The sequence below is a fragment of the Peromyscus eremicus genome, chromosome 6 (genome assembly GCF_949786415.1).
Source record: "Peromyscus eremicus chromosome 6, PerEre_H2_v1, whole genome shotgun sequence".
NCBI lineage: Eukaryota > Metazoa > Chordata > Mammalia > Rodentia > Cricetidae > Peromyscus > Peromyscus eremicus.
The window spans coordinates 71,759,247-71,778,567 of NC_081421.1; the positions used below are offsets into that span (position 1 = coordinate 71,759,247).

The 19,321-nt window shown below is 52.0% G+C and overlaps 1 protein-coding gene across 1 annotated transcript in view; it reads right to left on the reverse strand.

The window, feature by feature from the left end:
- Positions 1–3,839: 3,839 nt before the first annotated feature.
- Positions 3,840–19,321, reverse strand: part of Phgdh (phosphoglycerate dehydrogenase) — a 29,274-nt gene continuing 13,792 nt past the window's right edge. Inside the window, exons 6-12 of the mRNA XM_059265947.1 lie at positions 12,042–12,174; positions 11,451–11,599; positions 10,456–10,608; positions 7,186–7,318; positions 6,118–6,248; positions 4,953–5,190; positions 3,840–4,138 (exon numbers count right to left, since the gene is read on the reverse strand). Of these exons, the coding sequence (XP_059121930.1) occupies positions 3,984–4,138; positions 4,953–5,190; positions 6,118–6,248; positions 7,186–7,318; positions 10,456–10,608; positions 11,451–11,599; positions 12,042–12,174 (1,092 nt within the window). The 3' untranslated portion in view covers positions 3,840–3,983. The remainder of the gene's footprint in view (positions 4,139–4,952; positions 5,191–6,117; positions 6,249–7,185; positions 7,319–10,455; positions 10,609–11,450; positions 11,600–12,041; positions 12,175–19,321) is intronic.

A 19,321-nucleotide genomic window follows, 5' to 3' on the forward strand; every position in this document is an offset into this window, starting at 1 on the left:
AACCCCCTGATCTCTTATCAGCAGCAGAGCATGTGACAGGGACCTGCCTGTCCCCCAGTCTTGGCTCCTGCAGAACTAGTTAATAGGCTCAACTAGTCACTAGGCATGGTGGCTCAGAGCTGGGAAGGCAGCAAGGGTACCAGGATCTCAGAGAACAGGGGCTTATATGCATAGCTATGTCTCTGGCAAGGGGCAAGACCTGGGGGCTAGGAAGCCAGGGTGAGGAGTGACCGAATCTGTTTCTCCTCTACAGATCCATGCACCAGTTCCTGGGGAAGGAACCTGAGCAGAGCTGCTGCCCAGTGTCTGCTTAAAATTCCAGCCACAGCTGTAAATAATGAATAGACAAAGTAGCCCCATAGGATCTGCTCCGAGGTGAAGGGCCGCCACCCTCGGTGGGTCCTTCGTGAGTAGCCCTGCCACAGGCTCATGCTGCTGTGGACCAGGGCTCCCCTGTGAAGAGGGAGATGGAAGAAAGGAGGGTCGCTGACCCCCAGTGGAAGCAGATCAGACGTCTTCTCCCACATCCAGACCGACCCACCATTTGTTACAGCTTATTCTCGGACTTCTCTGCTGTTATGTTTTATGCTCATTTCTTAAAGTTTCCTGAGAATTTCTAAATTTTGTATCTTGTTCTAAAATAATATATGGCAATTAAAATGAGAGAAGAAATGATGTGTATTTTCTAGAAGTCAAGACCTACTCAGAGTGCGGGGCACTCATCTCATTACCACAACCCTTCCATTCAGTCTAATTCTCCATAATTCTGTCCAATTCTGCCAAGTACTATGGCAAATACAAGGAAAATAAAGTGATCTGGAGGTTCCCCCTGCTGACTTCTCTATCCTACAGACACCATATCCAGGCAGGCCCAGCAGGTGCTTGATAAATCAACCCCCCTTGGCACATGTGGCCAGTGTTACCTAGACCAAACATAAAAACAAAACCCATAACGTTGGTCGGGCATGGTCATGTACATCTGAAGTCTCAGCACTTGGGAGGCTGAGGAAGGGTGAGTTCAAGGCCACCTTGGGTTGTGTGGGGAGATCTTATCAAAACAAAAGGATGAGGCAGAGATGGGATACTCTCTGCCTTGGGTAAAGAGAATGTAGCTTTTCCAGGGTCCTCATGAAGCAGCAATGGTTTAGGGATGTGAGCACGGAGTACAAGAGGGGAGGAAAGTGGGGGAAGGGAGGGGTAGGAAGGACAAGGGGTTGTAGTCCTTCATTTTATTTTAGAAAAAGTTTTGAAGAGAGGTTCTGTAGAGGGGAGCCAGCAGGCTGGGGAGCCTCGGGGACACAAAAGAAACGAGGTGACAACCATGTCACTCTGCCACCAGTAAACCTGGGCAAGGCCCAGGCTAGGCAGTTAATCCAGCACCAGCCTACTCCAGCTCAGCCCCAACTCAGCACGCAGCATGGGGCCCTCAGCCAGAAGCTCCTGCAGGACCACGCTCCCTTTTAGATCACTGCAGTGACATCTGTCTGCAGGGAAGAGAAGCCAATGGTCACCTGGTTCAAGACAGGGACACAGAACCCATAAAGAGCTCTCCGCAGGGTCTTGGCGACCAGGACTCTCTTCCCTTTGTCCCATCGCTGGCCCCCGGCCTACCTCTACCAGGGGTCGTATGGGTACAACTAGGACTGATCTCAAAGTGACAGTGTAGGGCTGGGAAGATGGCTTAGTAAGATTTAAGGCACCTGCTGACAATCCTGGGACTCACAGTAGCCGAGAACCAGCTCCTACCAGGGTCCTCTTGTTACCAAACTGGGAGTCACAGCCTATACCACAAGAAACCAAGTTTAGACACCTGTCCTCAAGAAGCCACACGGGCACTGTGGCATGCATGCTCTACCCCCCAATAAAATGTAATTTAAAATTGTGTCAAGGTGCTGGCCAAGTGAATGACTGCTGTCACCACACAGCGGCTGAAGGCCCAACTTCAGGTTACAAGCAGAGCACACTGGTCATCACTATCCACCCATACCCCCAAAGCCTACCACCACACCACCACCACCACCACACCACCACCACCGCCACCACACACACACACACAGGTCCCTCGCTCTTTTTCTCATCAGCCTTTATAGGGCCCGAAGAGGTCTTCCTTTGACTCTTCTGGGATACTCTTCATTCAAACTGACACTCCAAGACTCTTGCGTTTAAGGCCAACGCTTGCTCTAACTCCCAGTCAATATATTCACGAGTGAAACTCCACTCTAAAGTTACAGGGAATGGATGCCACAGGTAGAATATCACAGAGAGTGGCACTGATTGGGCAAACGCTCTTCTTAAGCTCACAAAACATGTCCAAAGGGACTTTCCAGGCACCAACATCCTCTGCTCCAACTACTTCCTCCTTAGACCCAGGAGAATCCCTACTCCCTGTAGCACATAACCTATATGTTTAGCCACACCCCCAAGACTTCTGGAGCAGGATGGTCCACTTTGAATTCTCTGAAAGCAAGGCACCACTCAATCTTAAAGTTAATTCTAGATCCAGAGTGCAGCTAGCTGGAGAGGCATTGCTTAGAATGAGTGAATGATGCCTTAGGTTTGATATCCAGCAACCTGGGGGTGGGGGTGGGGAAATCAATCCTTCTTTTTCAATTTGTGGGGAGTCACATGCTGCAAAGAAATGCTCCCATACTCTCCCATATGACCCTCTTGAAGGTATTTCCAAGTCAGGGCCCAAGCATCCTAGCATGCACTGCGCTTTGTCTGGAACCGGAACCCATTTCCTCCTGCATGCTTAATTTCACCCACCTCTGCCTGCTTTCCAGCTATGGGTGTGACCCCTCTGGGATACTCTTCGTTCAAACTGAGTCCAGGAGTCAGCATTTTAGGCCAGCACAGCTATTTCCTTCAATAAGAAAATGGGTGGTGTGATATCAGGATCCCCAGCAAGTTGGACATCACTGGAGTGTGCCGAGTGAAGCCCGTGTGCCCACACATCACCCTTGTCTTTATTTATTCACTGAGCTCTCACTGCTGTGCTACAAAGCATCATGTCCTTCACACAGATGAACCAGCAGAGCTCAAGGTCATCACCACTGTGTTCCAGGTCAGACCCTCTGCTCTGGTCTGGGCCCATCCCTTTCAAGGTCTGCAACAGGAAGGCCAGGATCTGCTGTCCTGAGAGGGGAGCAGGCCTTGGCTCCTGGAGTTCTAGACTTTCAGGAAGCCGAGGCTGGGACTTAGCCTCTGTGCCAGGCAGCAGGCAGCCTGGAAACAAATCCTTCCCCACTAACGGGGCCAGAAGCTCTCAATAGACACAGTCGTTAGAGTGGAGTTCATTCTGCCACCTTCCGTGAAAATCATGTAAAACACGGTCCAACTCACACCAAGCTTGCTGTGCGCAGCTGCTAAGTAAACACATTCCTTCGGCTCACAAAATCAGTCCAAAGTAACTCCCGAGACATCCTCTGCTCAAATCGCTTCCTCCTCAGACCCAGGAGAATCTGCACTCCTGCGGCGTGTGACCTGCGTGTGTGTGGCCACACCCAGAAGACTTCTGGTACGGGACGGTCCATTTTGAAGTCTCTGAAAGCCAAGCACCAGCCAGGGCCTGGCCTACACTCTGCTGCACTGTACTCCTTACTGAGCACTCCTAACATGAAAGGGTTCTGGAACACTCCTAGCTATGGTCCTGTGAAAATGCCTCTGGATAATCTTTGAAAGGCAGGGAGGGGGGCTGTCTTTAGGACACTCAAGCTCAGGTCGTTTGCACAGGCCAGCCTTCCTCCGCACACCCTACTGGTCAGCAACCGAAACTTCCAGAGGCAGCCCGTGGGCGCCCTCTGCTGACGCTTCTGGATAATGACTGCACAGACACCATGTAGAGTTAAGACTCTTTACTAAGATGTTATTTCGGGCAGGTACCCAGGTTCTGCCCCAGGAATGTGGATCTCCTCTCCCTATAGATCACAGCGAGCGGGTTTCTTCAGAAGAGCCCCGGGGGCTGACGCCGCTGAGCCCCAGGGTCAGAAGCAGAACTGGAAGACCTCAGACACGTGCTGCTTCCATGCGTCCAGGCTGGGCAGCAGGGACGAGAGGCCCATGACGTGCCAGGTCTCTCCGTCAGACACCTTGGAGGTTTGGTAAGAAAGCAACTGCACACCGGCCTCTGCCAGGAGGCCTGGGGAGGGGGCGGGGCGGGGAGAAAAGCACAGGGTTAGCATGGCACATGGGGGAAGGGCGAGAAAGCAAGAGTCCAGAGCAGAGAGAAGTCAGGCGTCCTGTGACCAAAGCCGCAGGGCGGAAGGAGGGGCGGGGCTGGTCTCCACAGTAAGGAGCTGACATGGCAGGGCAGGTGACTTTCCTTGGCCTCGGCCTCTTCTCAGCCTGAGCATCAGGTGGCGGGAGTTGGGGGGGGGGGGACACTCATACCCAGACAGTGTCTAGGCCAATAGCAAGAGAGGATGATAACAAGATAAGCAGAGAACCTCCCTCTGGGCAGCTGGCAAAATGGTGAAATAAAGCCTCCCAGGGTCTGGGGACACACCCTCTGCCAAACCTGGACGAGACCCAGAACCCTCAGCAGCCCAGGTCCCAGGAGACCGGGGCTGCACCACAGGAGGGATGCTCTGACACACTGTGCTGTGGTACACTAAGCTGGTCACCAGGGCCCGTAGAAGGAACAGTCCATGAATATATAGACAGTGTGTGGGAACATGGTGGACCTGGGCTGTGGCCGGGGGTAACTGGCACTCTGCCCACCTCTGCCCATACTGCTCTGTGACCTCGGATAAGCCACTGACTCCCCCTGTCTGAGCTGTTTCTTCCTATGATTGTGGAAATGGTTCTGCAAGACCCTCTGTGAGGTACATATAGACATGCCCTGAGGCACAGAGAAAGGCCCAAAGGAAACATCTCCCCAAGGCCCAATCCCAGGGAAGACCCCCATCTCTGCCTCAGCAGCCTGGCCAGCCTCCCTCCAAAAGTCTCCTTACCAATCATAGTGGGCAGCATTACAGGGTTGGAGGGCTGAGCCCGGAACATGAGTAGGGGCTGGCCCCGGCGTAGTGGCACCTCTGGCCTGAAGACGGCTCCATTGAGCACCTGTAACATCGGTGTGGTGCCCTGGACCAAGCCCACAGCTTGGTAGGGGGCACCTGCCAGGGCCACAGTCAGGAGGCATTCTCCACTGCCCTGCTCCCCTGGGACCACAGGCCTGTGGGAGGTGGTGACCTGCAGAGGGGAGACAGAGGTACAGTTGAACTCTCTACCCTCTCCCACAGCCTAATCACACATGTACAGGGACTGTAGCCTGACCACCAGGTCAGTAGTCTGGGGCTGGGGACAAATGACATGAACCTTATGTCTCCAGACTTTAGCTTCTCAGAACAGTCAATATGCCCCATAAAGGGAGGACCAGGGGTCTGCCTGGCTGGCCAGGAAGGGTGGGAAGTGGGAATCACTGGTCCAAGCACTGGGTAGCTGACCAGCCTGACCCTTTCTGCTCCAGCTTCTTAGTCAATGGCCTGGGCAGGATGCAGGAAAAGAGGGAAGTGGGGTAGTGCTGGGAGAACTCTGTTCTTATGGCCTCAGCCAGCTTCAACTGGCTAAGACATATTCTCTGATCCAAAAGGGGAATGAGGGAGCAAGCCACTGGAGGGAAGCCGGGGGTGGCGGAGGAACATGTTCTCAGGGTTTACAAGCCTCTCTCAGCTCCTCATCTCTCAGATGTAGCCTAGCTCAGCTTTTTTGCCTCAGTTGTGAAATGGAGGTGCCTTACACCCCCATTCAGAGCATTTCTGCATCTATCCATACAGTGGTTTTGTGAGTATGAGCTCACTCCATCACCCTCCAACATATGTATGGTCTTTCCCTTCACAGATGAAGGAATGAAGGCTAGCTCTCACGGATAGACAGGGTGGATGGCAAGAAGCAAACCCAGTGGGTGAAACTGTGAACAGGCCTCTAAAATGTGGGGTGGAGCTAGGTCTAAAATGTGGGGTGGAGCTAGGCACAGCGGCACATGCCTGTAATCCTCACATCTGCGAGGTGGGAGCGGCAGGATCAGGAGATCAAGGACAACCCGGGTTATATGAGACTGCCTCAGACAAACAAAAACAGGGGTGGCAGAGCAGAGCCCCGAGTAAAGAGGGTGCGCACATTGAGGCCAGCCTCTTTCACCAGCAGCTGAGCGTTCACCAAGTTCACGTCTGCCTGCTTTGACGCTTCCCTCAGAAGGCCGACGATGACTGCGGGGCTCAGGCAGGTCCCAGCATTCTTCAGAGATGTTCCTGGGGACGCAGAGAGTTACCCTAAAGATGGTTGTTCACGAGGTATCACAGGAGGGGCAGGGGACCACTGGCACTTAGCTCTCGCCTACAAGGCTCTTGTCGCCCTAGGAACCCCAACTTCAGGCTGCAGTTGTAATTCCTTCAGAGTGCTGATAAGCCAGCTGGGGTCCGAGCCTAAAAACCTAGGATGTTTTAACCAATTTGAGAAAGTGCCCTCCCAAACTGAGACCAGCTCAACTATCCTTGGCCTGTATTGTCTTCCCAGAAGATACTTGGCAAACTGTGAGCTCCCTCAAGCGGCTGGAACTCCAGACCCTTGCAAGCTCAGACGTAGAGAGGAGCCACTGAAGGAACCACATGACCAATTCTCCGCCATGCTTTCTCAGGGCTTGGGTACCCAGGGCAGTGGGCACGGCGCCCTCTGGATCTGCCTGTCCTGTGCTGCCCAACCTACTATCTCTCCCCAAGTGTCAGGTGCCAAGTAGGCAATGGGGGGAGGAAAAAGGGGGAGCCCTGTACAGGATGAAGGGAGCCACCCGACTCCATCTCCGAGCTGCACACAGCCACAGGTAAAACCAGACCCACATAGTTTTGCTGGCTAGTTTAGATTCTCCATGGATTCCCGTCTCTTTTACATGAAACTCTCTGGTCTTTCTTGCACGGGAAACATGTCTATCCTAAAAACACTGCATAAACACGACCTGAGAAAATTAAGTACATTTCCCCAGGGAGCTTATATCCCATTTACACACATCTTCTGTCCACCTCCACAGTAGGTGAGCTGTCCCCAGAGCAGGGCCCAAGTCCCCTGAGTCTGCTACTAGGTCTGCAGTGAGCACTGGGCACACCCAGCAGAGAGGAGTCCACACTCCCTTTTCCTTGTCTCTCAGCGAGTGTCCCTAGCTCACGCTGCGGGCCCAGCCAGACCCGGACTCACCTTGTGTCACCACCTGGACGGTCCCTTTAGGGGAGCCGGCCCAGGCATGCATCAGTGTGCCCAGTGCTTCTGCCAGACCAATCCAAGGCTTGGTGTGTGGAGAGAAGGCACTGGTAAGGGCCTGGGCATTTACCTGCAGAAAGAGGGGAGCAGGGTGAAGCGGGGAAGAAGTCAATGAGGGCACACCTGCTCGGATGAGCAACCGAATCAATGCCACGTGGCCAAGAGTCAACTTGGCGGGGTGGGGGGTGGGGGGTGGGGTGGGGGGGGACTCAGGTGATGGGTGACAATGTCCACCAATCACCGACCAGGAAACAGTGACTTATCCCTATAGGTGAGTCGAGCCACAGAGCCCGAGGAGCCACAGAAAGCTTCGACTGCACTATATGGCCGGAACAGGGGCCGGAAGCCTGGCTTCTGTCTATCATTGAGCAGTACTGGTACTGGTACCCTCTGTGGGAGCCTGGCTTCCTGTGTGATGGAAAAGGATCCGGACAGCTCAATAAAACACGGGAGTCACAGATGGTGCAGAAGCAGAATTGTAGTTCTCAGGGACGGTGATCTAATTTGCCCTTTTTGTGTGTGTTGTTTTGAGACAGGGCTTCGCTCTATGGTCCAGCCTGGCAGAACTCCTGAGTACTAGGATTATAGGAGCGAGCCAGCATACCTGGCTCATTTTATTCTCTATTTTGATTATTTTAAGTGACCATTCACATTTGTCACTGAACACCTATGCTCAGTTCCCATGACTTTTCTATAAAACCAGACTCAGGCAGGTCTAATGATCCTATATTATGTTTCAAACATCCAACTATGCCAAGTGTGCTGAGGCATGCTGGGAAATTGAGCAGCCAGACCCAATTGGAAAGGCCCAAGTACAGGGTCTCGGGGCTTGGACCTCCCTTCTCCTCCCAGGGACCTAATAACAGAGCTTCCTTGTTCTGAGGTAAAATTCCTGCTCCTTTTTGTGGTTCCGGCTGCTCTGGCTCCCAGTCAGGCACCAACAATTTCTTTGAGGCTACTTAGAAAGAATCCATCTAAGAAGGATTTAATTAGGAATCTGGATTTTAAATTTGGGCACGGTGCTCATGCCTGTAATCCTAGCACCAGGGAGGCTGAGGTAAGCGGCTTCCCGAGTTCCAGGCCAGCTGTAGCTACAGAAGAAAACCCTGTCTCTAAACACAAGCCAAATCCGCCAACCCCACTGGCAAACAAACAGAAACTTTGATGAAGAAAAAAAAAAAAATCAAATAAGCAGCTATGAGATGAGAAAAAAAAAAATGTAATACTTCTGGTTCTTGTTTTCGTAGTTATCACTAGGAGAGATTTTGGTGTTACACTGAGAAGTTGCCGCAGGACACAGGGAGGAAAAGCAGAGGATGAGGAGGCCGCAGACGCAGAAATGTTCAGCTAAGAAACCCCAAAGCACCTCACTTTTGTCCACTGTGTGGAGCCCACACAGTCCAGCCCAGGCATATGCCTGCTGACTGTAGGTTTGTGAAATAAAAGGGTGTGCAGTGATCCGTCTTGAAAAATAAATAGCAAGATGCCAGGGTAATGTCAGGTGCCTCTGGAAAGCAGCCTGGCCCCCAGTGTTCATCTGTGCTATGGACAGAGAACTAGAGAAGACGCAGGAAGAGCCAGGGAGGGATTTCCTCTTGGGATACAAGCATCTCCTTCCAAAGACTATCGGTAGCTGGGGTAGATAGTTTGCTAACATTTGTGTGAGACAAAGAGATTTCCTATCTTACATAAGACATCAACGCTGTCTTGGTGTGAGCTTGTGTGAAGAAGTCTTTGTTAGAAAAAGTCATAGGATCTCACCACCACCTCAAAGGGTTCCCACAGAGAGGACAGAAGCCTGCCCCTGAAAAAGCTCAGAGAGTGGAGTTTTATTGGGGGAGAGGGGGGAGAATTCATTAGCAGGGCATCAGCTGAGTTGGGAGAGATGGTCTGTTGTGTTCAGTCTTCCATTTAGTCAGCTAGGACCCTAATCAAAGTCACCTGCTCAGAAACTCACTGCGGAGCCTGATGGGTAGGAAAATGTGCTGTGGCCTCAAGGAGCCAATAATGGTGTGCAGAGGAAAGAGAGGGCAGGCAGGCCAGTGTCACCTGGTCACCACAGGCTCTGAAGGCTCTCACACCACAACTGGCCCTCAAGAAACCCCCCTGATCATCACAGACCAAATGGCATCCTCACTATCTCAAGAAACAGAACTGAGCTGTCTAACTACAGAAAGGAGGGCTAAGTGAAACGGTCTTTTCTACCATGGTTCTGCCCAACCAGTGACTATCTCCAGGCTGTGAGTCAGCCAGGAAGGCATAAGCCCCCTCTCACACACCCAGTCTTACCCACTGATTTTTGCAGGGTATTAATTAAATGCCTGGGGCGTTCACATAAGCTGCAGAGAAACTTAAGTCAGCCTTCTTGGCCCTCAGAGAACTTAGAATTCAGCATCAACAAGATAACAAACCCATTAGAGTTTATAAGAATGTGGTTAAGTGAGTGTGGCAGGGCATACCTTTAATCCCGGCACTCAGGAGGTAGAGGGATCTCTGAGTTCAAGGCCAGTTAGGGCTACATAGTAAAAAAAAAAAAAAAAAAAAAAAAAAAAAAAACCCTCAAACAAACAAAACCCCTAAAACAACGTGGTTAGCAAAAAAAAAAAAAAAAAAAAAAAAACGTGGTAGAGCTGCAAGGCCCAGAAGGCCTTGGTGAAGGAGGGAGAAAGGCCCAGGAAGAGCTGTGCTTTCCTAGTTTAGTGTCCCTTAACACCCCACCCCACCCCCACCTCCTTGGGGGGTGGCGGTAGTGGGGATCTGGTGTTCAGCAGACTAAGCGAACGTTTTAGGAAGTATGAAGACTGGGTTGTTATGGCAGCGTGAGCTCTGACCAAGGAAATGCTGCAGAGTGTTGAGCATACCCCCCATCTCACACACACGGGGCCCTGCTCCCTCACCCTAGCAACACACCCTCATTCCCAAGGCATGTGGACAACAAAGGAGCCTTTTACTGGTGGCTGAGCCTGGGAAGGCTCACAATCTCTGCCGCGAGGCTACAATATAACGGCTCAGAACCCGACTCCCGGCTCCAAGGCCTTGGCTCTCAAGACTGAAGTAGGGCTGCTCCTGCCCATCCACTCGGAGAGCCAACACAAGCTCAGCCTCGGACCCGGTTCCCAGGGCTGAGTCTGTCTACCCCGAAGCTGCTGTGGCTATCTGTGCTCTCTTCCCGGACTCCAGGCCCCAGTTCCATGGAGAGATACTTACGACCCCTGATAGAGACTTCCCCTTCACCATGTCTACAAACTGGACTGCGATTTCCTCCCCACAGCGGCTCTGGGCCTCCTTGGTGCTGGCCCCCAGGTGGGGACAGCTGATGACATTCTCGTGGTCCACTAAGGCCCGGTCCCGTGGTGGCTCCTGCCCAGAGAGAGATAGCTTTAAGTTGGCCGTGGACTGGCTATATATATACCCTCTGCTGTTGTTCACACTGAATTTTGAGAATTGCAACCCTCTGAATCCCAGCCTCCTAACAGCAAAAGAAGTGCATTATTAGGAAGACGGTCATACACAGGGAAGCTTGTGATACACCACGCACCCTGGGCTGGAAACAGACGAGCCCTATGGGGCTCAGAGAGGGCTGGTGACCCGCCACGGCCTCACAGCTAGAACCTGCATTTATGCCAAAGTCCATGCTCTTTCCCCCCGGGTCACACTGAGGAGCCCCAATGCGGTGATAGCATCTGTGAGGAGAGGGGCCCACGGGATTGGTGCACACTCTGCACTCTGTGCCGAGGCTGAGCCTTTGCACACGCTTGGAAAGCAGTCCACACTGGGGACTACCATCATCCCTGGGTTTCTGGCCCTCCCTAGGAAGGGAAGAGGCAAAGAGGAATGCTATTGGGTACTGAGCAGGCCATCTCCTTGGCCACAGGGCTGACTTAAGTATCGGGAATGACACACTAACTTCCTGTTTCCACGTCTAGAACCCGAGCCTCATCAATTTGCTTCTGTCTTCCCCCAAGTAACCAGGACAGCAACAGCCTGACCAGGAATGGGTCCTGTTTAAGACCCAGGCTTTGCAGAAGACAGACAGCACAGTGGAAAGGCCTCCTCCAAACCACAGGTGTGTTTCCTGGCAGCACAGCTTCCTCCCGGCCACAGTGAGCTACCGTCCTGCAAGATGCTACATTTTCTTGCCTGCGGCCTCGCGGCTCCTCACCTTTCCCCTCCGACCTGACACGCAGGCTGCAAGCGCTTACCTCTGTAAACACATCCAGGGCGGCACCGGCACACTGACCGGACTGCAGGGCACGGAGCAGGGCGCCTTCATCCACAATCCCCCCTCGAGCACAGTTCACTACTCGCACACCCTTCTTGCACTGGGCAAAGGTGCTGTCGTTCAGCAAGCCTGGAGGAAAGAGGAGACATTGCCAACTGTGACGTTCCTGATCCCCTCTCTTGGCACCGGTTCCCTCAATCCACCTCTCCCCAGAAGCCTCCTTCTGCCGGACAGGTACCTTGACCTCACCTCTGTCTTCCTAGATGCTCTGAGATCATACACCCTGTACCAGATGTGGGTTAGACTCAGGAAGTTCTGGAGATGAAGGTGCTTTGCATGGGTCCAAGAATCAAAAAGCCCCTGCTGTTTGACCCGTGAAGCCTCCACATGGGAGGCTAGTAGCCTATGTGTCCAGTTCCTTCACATACCCATGGTTTTTCAGCTAGCTCAGCTCTCCTCCTTCTGAGGCAAGGACTTGTGACAAAGTGTCACTGTGCTTAGCAGGTCCTGGGCAGGCCCCTTTCTACACTTGCTCAACGGTATCTGCAGAAAACCCACGTTGAGAGCCTACCTGTGGTGGAGGGCAGGAGTGGAGTGTGGACAGTGATGAAATCACAGAGAGGCCAGATCTCCTCCAGGGGCAGCTGCTGAACCCCGAAAGAGGCCGCGACTTCCGGAGAAATGATGGGGTCATAGCCGACAGTCTGGTCAGGAGCGAGAGAAAGGAAGAGGTATCTTTACCCTCTCAGTGTTGTTATTATCCGTAACTGCGGCATTTGCTAGGAGCTGGCACCACGCGAAGCCGAACTGAATCCTGTAGTGTAATTCTCAGGACAACACAGTGCGCTCAGGGCCACTCTCCTGCCTGCTGTACGTCAATGGAAGGAGGCTTGCAGAACTAGGAGGGAGCACAGCCAGAGCACTGCCTGTCACCAAGATCCAACCTTGAGCAGATGCAGGAGCTGCCTATGTGTGTCTGGACAAAGAGGAACTCAGAAACCCTGAGACAGGAGTGCTGGTGAGGAAGGGCTCAGGGCTGACTGCCAGGCCCACCATCCCCGCTACGCTAACAGGTGCCTGGGGTTGAGGGCGGCGGGCTGGGAAAGGAGTGAGCAAGCATTGTCCACAGAGGCCAGAGAGCACTGGCTCAGCTTCTTCCAAGTCCCCGCAAGGGCCGTGCCCAAGCAGCCAGGTAGATTTAGGAAGCAGGTATGGGTGTGTGCATGTGCATGCGCATATGTGTGTGCGCGCGTGCGTGCGTGCGTGCGTGCGTGTGTGTGTGTGTGTGTGTGTGTGTGTGTGTGTGTTTACACTAACCAAGATCTAAGCATTCTCTGCCTGATCTACCAGGAGGCCTTCCCAGGCTTCTCTCCTGAGCTCAGCTCTTACCACAACTCTGCTGCCAGCGTATGTCAGGCTCCTCTAGGTGGGTGAGGACCCCAGTATAAGAAAGAGCCGTTGGAGAGATGACTTCAGCCACCCACTGCTCTAACACTGCTATGGTAAAAATATTTTCAGAGAACCCCCCTGAACCCTTCAGGCGTATGTTCACGGCAGACCCAGGCATGAGTGAAAACAGGGAAGAAATGAGGCCTCATCCTTGAGTGGTTGCTGCCTCTGCGGAGAGGAATCCTTCCTCCCCTTCCTGTGCTTTTCAAGTCCTCTGCTACGAGGTGTGGGAATCACTTGAAATTAGGAGACTATAGATCCTGCCGTACGATAACACAAAGACTTCTTTTTCCTACTTAAGAGCTTCTGGGGAGGAAAAAGAAAAATCCCGAATGGTTCTGAATAAGTTAACACTTCGGGGCCACATTTTGCATCATTAGCCCTTGTTTATGAGCAAAGCCAAGGAGCTCCCCTCCCCCGTCGCAGGCACCAGTGAAGGCCACAGGAAAGACACTGCTTTTGTGGCCCTATGAGGACCACAGCACAGAGCACCAAGGGCTTATGGATTTCGAGGGCCCTATTCAAATATTTTTATTACCCTCTGATGGAGCCCACTCATTTCTGGACAGAGAAGGAAATGCTCAGGGGGGAGAGATGAGTCCCTGGCTCCATCCTCACAATTCATCTTTGTCTGCTGGCGCCAGAGATGGCTAGAACAATGGCCCCGTTCATCTCTAATCCAGATGTATTTTTCTTCTCATGTGCAGTGAGGAGTGAAAAAGAACACCAGAGATCGCAAAGCCACGCATGACTGAGCGAGCTCACAGCACCCTACGGTCGTCTGTTCTGCTCTTGGGGACCAAGGCAGGGCTCAGGGCTGACCGCCAGGCCCACCATCCCTGTTACGCCAGCAGGTGCCTGGGTCTGACGGTGGCGGGCTGGGAAAGGAGAGAGCGAGTGTTGTCCTCAGAGGCCAGAGAACAGGGGCTCAGCTGCTTCCTCATGGAGAGATAGCATCTCACTTATCTGCAGGCGCCTGCCAGGAATGAACCTAGCTGGGAGAAGCCCTGCTTTGTCTTTCTCACTGGTGATAACTAGGGCATAAAAGAGCCGAGCTGAGCTAGAGGTCTCCCACTAGGAGACAATAATGCCGGCCAAAGCGGACGGAGTAACATCAGGCCCATACGCCATATGCCTGCCTGGCTCCCACACGTCCTGAGAAGGCTCAGATAGCCTACTGTACAGAAGCCGGGGAGCATGCGGTTGGTTTTTGTCAACTGGATACACACCTAGACACATCTGGAAAGAGGGAATCCTTTTTTTGGGGGGGGTTTTTCGAGACAGGGTTTCCCTGTGTAGTTTTGCGCCTTTCCTGGAACTCACTTGGTAGCCCAGGCTGGCCTCGAACTCACAGAGATCCGCCTGGCTCTGCCTCCCGAGTGCTGGGATGAAAGGCGTGCGCCACCACCGCCCGGCGAAAGAGGGAATCTTAATTGAGAAAATGCCTCCCTAAGACTGCTCTTAGGCAAGACTGTGGGATACTGTCTTGATGAATGACTGATGTGGGAGCAGCTAGCTCACGGTGGGCAGTGCCACCCCGGGGCAGACGGTCCTGGGTGGTATAAGAACGTTGTAGGCTGAGCAAGCCAGATGGTAGCACTCCTCTGTTGCCTCCACATCAGTTCCTGCCTCAGGCTCCTGCTTCCAGGTTCCTGGCCCGACTTCCCTGGATAACGGACTACAAGCTGGTGCATGAAATACACTCTTTTCCTCCACAAGTTGCTTTGGTCACGGCGTTTCATCAGAGAAGTAGGAAAGTAGTTATGCCATGGTGTTTCCTCAATGGTCCCTGCATCACCTTGCTGGTGTTACAGAAGGCAGAGCCGGGAGGGGCTCATCGTCCAGCTCCAGGGCTCTGCTGCTTCAACAGAGGATGGAGAACCGAGGCTTGGAAGTTAAAGGGGCCCCAAGGCAGAGCTGGCCGGAACAGAGCCTCCTCTCCCTCACAGCGTGTTTTGACTGGGCATCCGAAATCTTTCTGCCACTGCAGTGGATTTTATACACAAACTTTACAAAAACTATTACCTCAAAGCTGCTTAGGCGACAACCCGAAGTCCACCCCCCCCCCCCCCCCCAGCTCTCCTCCACCACCTCCTCTCTCCTGCCTTGGTCCCATGAGGCTGCTGAGGCTGTAGGAGGTATGAAGGTCACTGTTCTAGGGCAGTTAAGGGTTCAAGGTGCCAGAGGCGGTGAGATGGTCTGGTGGCTAAGGATGCTTGCCACCAAGGCAGAACGCCTGAGTTTGATGCCTAGCACCCACATGGTGGAGGGACAGAACCAACTCCTCCCATAGGTTGTCCTCTAACTTCCACACACCATGACACACGCACACTCACAGGCACACACAATAATAAAAAAAAAAAAGTAAAAATAAAAATCTGGAATAAAGTAGCAATGATTTTTTTTTTTCCTGTGGTAAGAGATGCCTGCCCTAGAAAACACCTGCCGTTTGTGTGGCTGAGCAGTGGCCGCTTAGGGACTTAATGTGGGCCACGAGAGGAAACAGTGGGGACCCTGGAAGCCAGGACACCTGAGTGGAATCTCACTTCCTGGTCTTACTGTCTACAGCCTGTAGCTGACCTTGCTGGGCCTCTGTTTCTGAGAGCAGGGCAGCTGACGCAGTCGACCCTAGGAAACAGAAGCTGGCCAGGAAATACCAATGGCCGCCGGGGCCTCGGGTGCTGAGGTCAGATTCATCACAACACTGGTCACAAAGACACTGCTAAGAGAGGCTGGTGGTGTCCCTCGGGGACACTGGTAAGGAAGGACAGGGCTCAGCTCTGAGCTGGCCTGGGCCTGGTTACACATCCTAAGAGACGCCAGCATAAACAAGTTGAGTCAATAACTATGGCTCTTATCTAGCAACACATCGCAGAAACGTTCAAGGTATCAACAGAGGGTAAGGCCCGATGAGTCAGGTCACCAGCAGGCTGCAGCCTGACCTGTAATGTCAACCCCCTTTGCCCTGGAATCCATTCCTCTTTAATACTAAAGTCATATTGCCTTTTCCACAGGACACAACACTGTCAGCCACTGTTTTTTTTTTTTTTTGCAAAGTTTTTTTTTTTTTATAAATGTCTCAAAAGTCCAAATTGTCTAGTTACTGTTTAGACCCTCCTACAGACATTGAGAGACACTCTAGCTAACTTCCTGGTAGGATGCCCAACCGTTCCAGCCTTTGATTGTTTTCTAGGACTTATTTCTTCTGGATACCTGAGGCAGGATCACAGTGCGCAGCCCAGGCTGGCCTTGAACTCTGGCTCTTCCCGCAGTCTCTCCAATCACAATCATGCTCCACCACACAGGTTGAGTTAATAACTAAGGCTCTTATCTAGCAACACATCGAAGAAACGCTCAAGGTATCAACAGAGTGTAAGGCCCGATGAGTCAGGTCACCAGCAGGCTGCAGCCTGACCTGTAATGTCAACCCCCTTTGCCCTGGAATCCATTCCTCTAACTAACTACCTCTCCTTGCTTTCTGGCATCCACAAATGATGCATGGTCTGGGCTATCGGTGAGAATGGTGGATAAGGCAGAGCTCTGGGCCATCATGAACAACTTCCTGCCAGCCTGACAGGGTCCCTCCTTCAACCCTAGACTAATTGCTCTAATATTGTGGGCGGGGTGTGGGGTGGGGTGGGGGGAGTAGGGCAAGTTGGGCATTCGGCTTATCCCCCTGGGGATTACGGAAGAGGACTTCGCTGAAACTTCAGTGTGCATCACTGGTGGAACAGCCAATAATCCATACCACAGCATTCTACACCCAGGTTTAAAAACATAGTAGGTCTAGTTGTGTTTTCACCTTAACACCATATGCAATGTTGTGTTCTACACAGGCCGGCAACCTTCTCTGGGCATAGTACACAGAACACACAGAGAATGTGATCTGGGGTGACATATGCCAAACTAGTGCTACTAAGGGGAGGTTCATGCAGGAGACCGTTCTCTGTATGAGCACATTCATTTATTACATAATTAAAACAGTACTTTAATCTGGGCATCCTGGCACATGTGACCCCAGCACTTCAGAGCCAAGGGGAAAGGGTTGTAAGTTCAAGGCTACTCTGTGTAATTCATCAAGACTCTGTCTCAAGACAAAATAATGAAAGGGTCTGATGACGTAGTTCAGGGATACAGCAACTTGCCAGCTAGCGTGAGGTTCTAGGTTCAAAGCCTGGTACCCCAAAACAAATCAAACAAAACTCCCACATTTAAAAATAGTCCAGGTAAAGAGATATTTATACATCTCCATGCTCTACCAGTTAAATTATTATTGTCAAAGGGGACAAGACAAGTCTGAAAATGAGCTTAGTAAGGATTGATCTCAGGGCCAGTGAGACGGCTCAGCAGGCACAGGCACTTGCTACCAGGGTGGATGACCTGAGTTGGATCCCTGGAACCCACAAGGTACAGAGTGCCAGGTCTCACAGTCTGTCTGGCCTCCACACGTGCACCAGGGTGCACACGTGTGCCTTCTTGTGAGCATATGCATACACACACACACACACACACACACACACACACACACACACACACAGAGTAATATAATTTCTTAATGTCATCATTGTTTCCTATTCTCGATACTTAGAACTATGTTATCTTGTTTTCTGTGGCTTCGAGGACACAGACAGGAGCTTGGATGGTGCAGAATCTCCCTGTCCCAAGATGACATTCACTAAAGCCCAGGAACACTTCAGGGTGGTCAGCTGATCAGGAGAGTGCTAACGAGGCTTGTCGGGGGAGGACATCACAAGCCATTTTTTTAGGGGTTTATAAAGAATGGTTCAAAACCAAGACAGGCAGGAATGATCCTTCAGAGACATCTAGACAGCAGAAGCTCCAAGTAAAGGCAACATACCCTCAAAGCCCGGGTTGTAGTTAAACATGGCTAGGTATGGATGTGCATGCCTATAATTCCAGGACTCAGGAGGTTAAGGCAGGAGGATTGTAGGTTTGAGGCTAGCCTGAACTACATAGTTAGACTCTACCCTAAACACACTCAAGCATGCTGTGTGGGATACAATCAAAGCTGCAGACCAATACTGAAATGAACAGGCTCTAGACATCTCTATGAAACAAACACACGCCTGAGAAGTATCTATTACTTCTTGACACTGACACTCAAGGCCCCACATGGCTGACCCCTGTAGGAGGGGAGCAGCTGGGTAGTACCGGGTGCCTGGAAGGGCTTCCCTCTCACCAGTTAGTCAGGAAACAAAACGGGGCTCTTTGATTCCGCTACTGCCAAGGCCTCCTGGGGACAATGCTCTACAGCTAGAAAAGTCTGGGCGTTGATGCCACAGGGACAATGGGAGTCAAGGGGGTGGTGGCGGGCCTTACTGTCTGTCCCCAAGCCAATGCATGTCAATGAAATGCTCAGCTGACTGGTTCCACGTGCTTAGCCCTGCTTAGACATGGGCCTTAGCTTTTAGTTCAGAATTCTTCCTGGGCATAGATCTTGACCTTGGTTCTCTCAGAAGAGGAAGGAGGAAAACGTATTCTTAGTGACTCATGGCACTCTGCCCCCTCCACCTGCAGGGGGCCATGGGGAGATTGATTTTCATCATCAATAGATCCTGCTGAGCCAGGCCCATTTCTCTCAGGAACCTAATATCTATACACACACCTGAGCTTTAGAAAAATGTGTGATGTAAATAAATGTGTGAAGGGTGGAGGAGAAGACATTCAGTGTGGCAGAGTGGGATGCCGCCCTGGGGGCTGGGTCACCATCCCGTCAGTGAGTGCTCAGGCACACTCTTATAAATTCTGGACGCCAGTCTCAAGCCATAACATCCATTCTAGTGCTAATACAGGAGGGCGGTGACCACGGGAAGAGCAGGGAGGAGACAGGGGAGCTCTATAATAGCTCTTCGTAAGGTTCCCCAGACCTGGAATGACTGACGACTGTCAAAACAATTTTCTTCATGTTTACCTAAAGCCTGCTGTGTGGTGTGACCCATAGTGCCTGTAATTCCCTCAACAACCACATTAAATACGGAATGCCCCTTGGCACCCATGCAGCTGCTGTGAGGAGTCTGGCCTACCTGAGCAGACATGTACTGATCACAGCCTTCACCCAGCCAGGAACCTCCTGGCTCCCAGAGTTGGAAAAGATAGGGTCTCAGAGTGAGTTCTGAGACAGGTCTGAAGCTGTCTAGTAATTTCTCATACCAGGACACGCAGACAAGCCTGCATTTTAAAGAAAGGATCTTGCTATGTAACCCGGGCTGGCTTTCAACTCATGAGCCACCTGCCAGAGGCTCCCAAATGTTGAGATTATAGACATGTGACACTACGTCCACCTAGTACCACCTTTAATCTTTGCTGGGATAGTGAGGGAAATAAGGACAGAAAGGTAACCGCCTTGGCATAAGGCTATAAATTGGTTTGTTTTCTAAACTA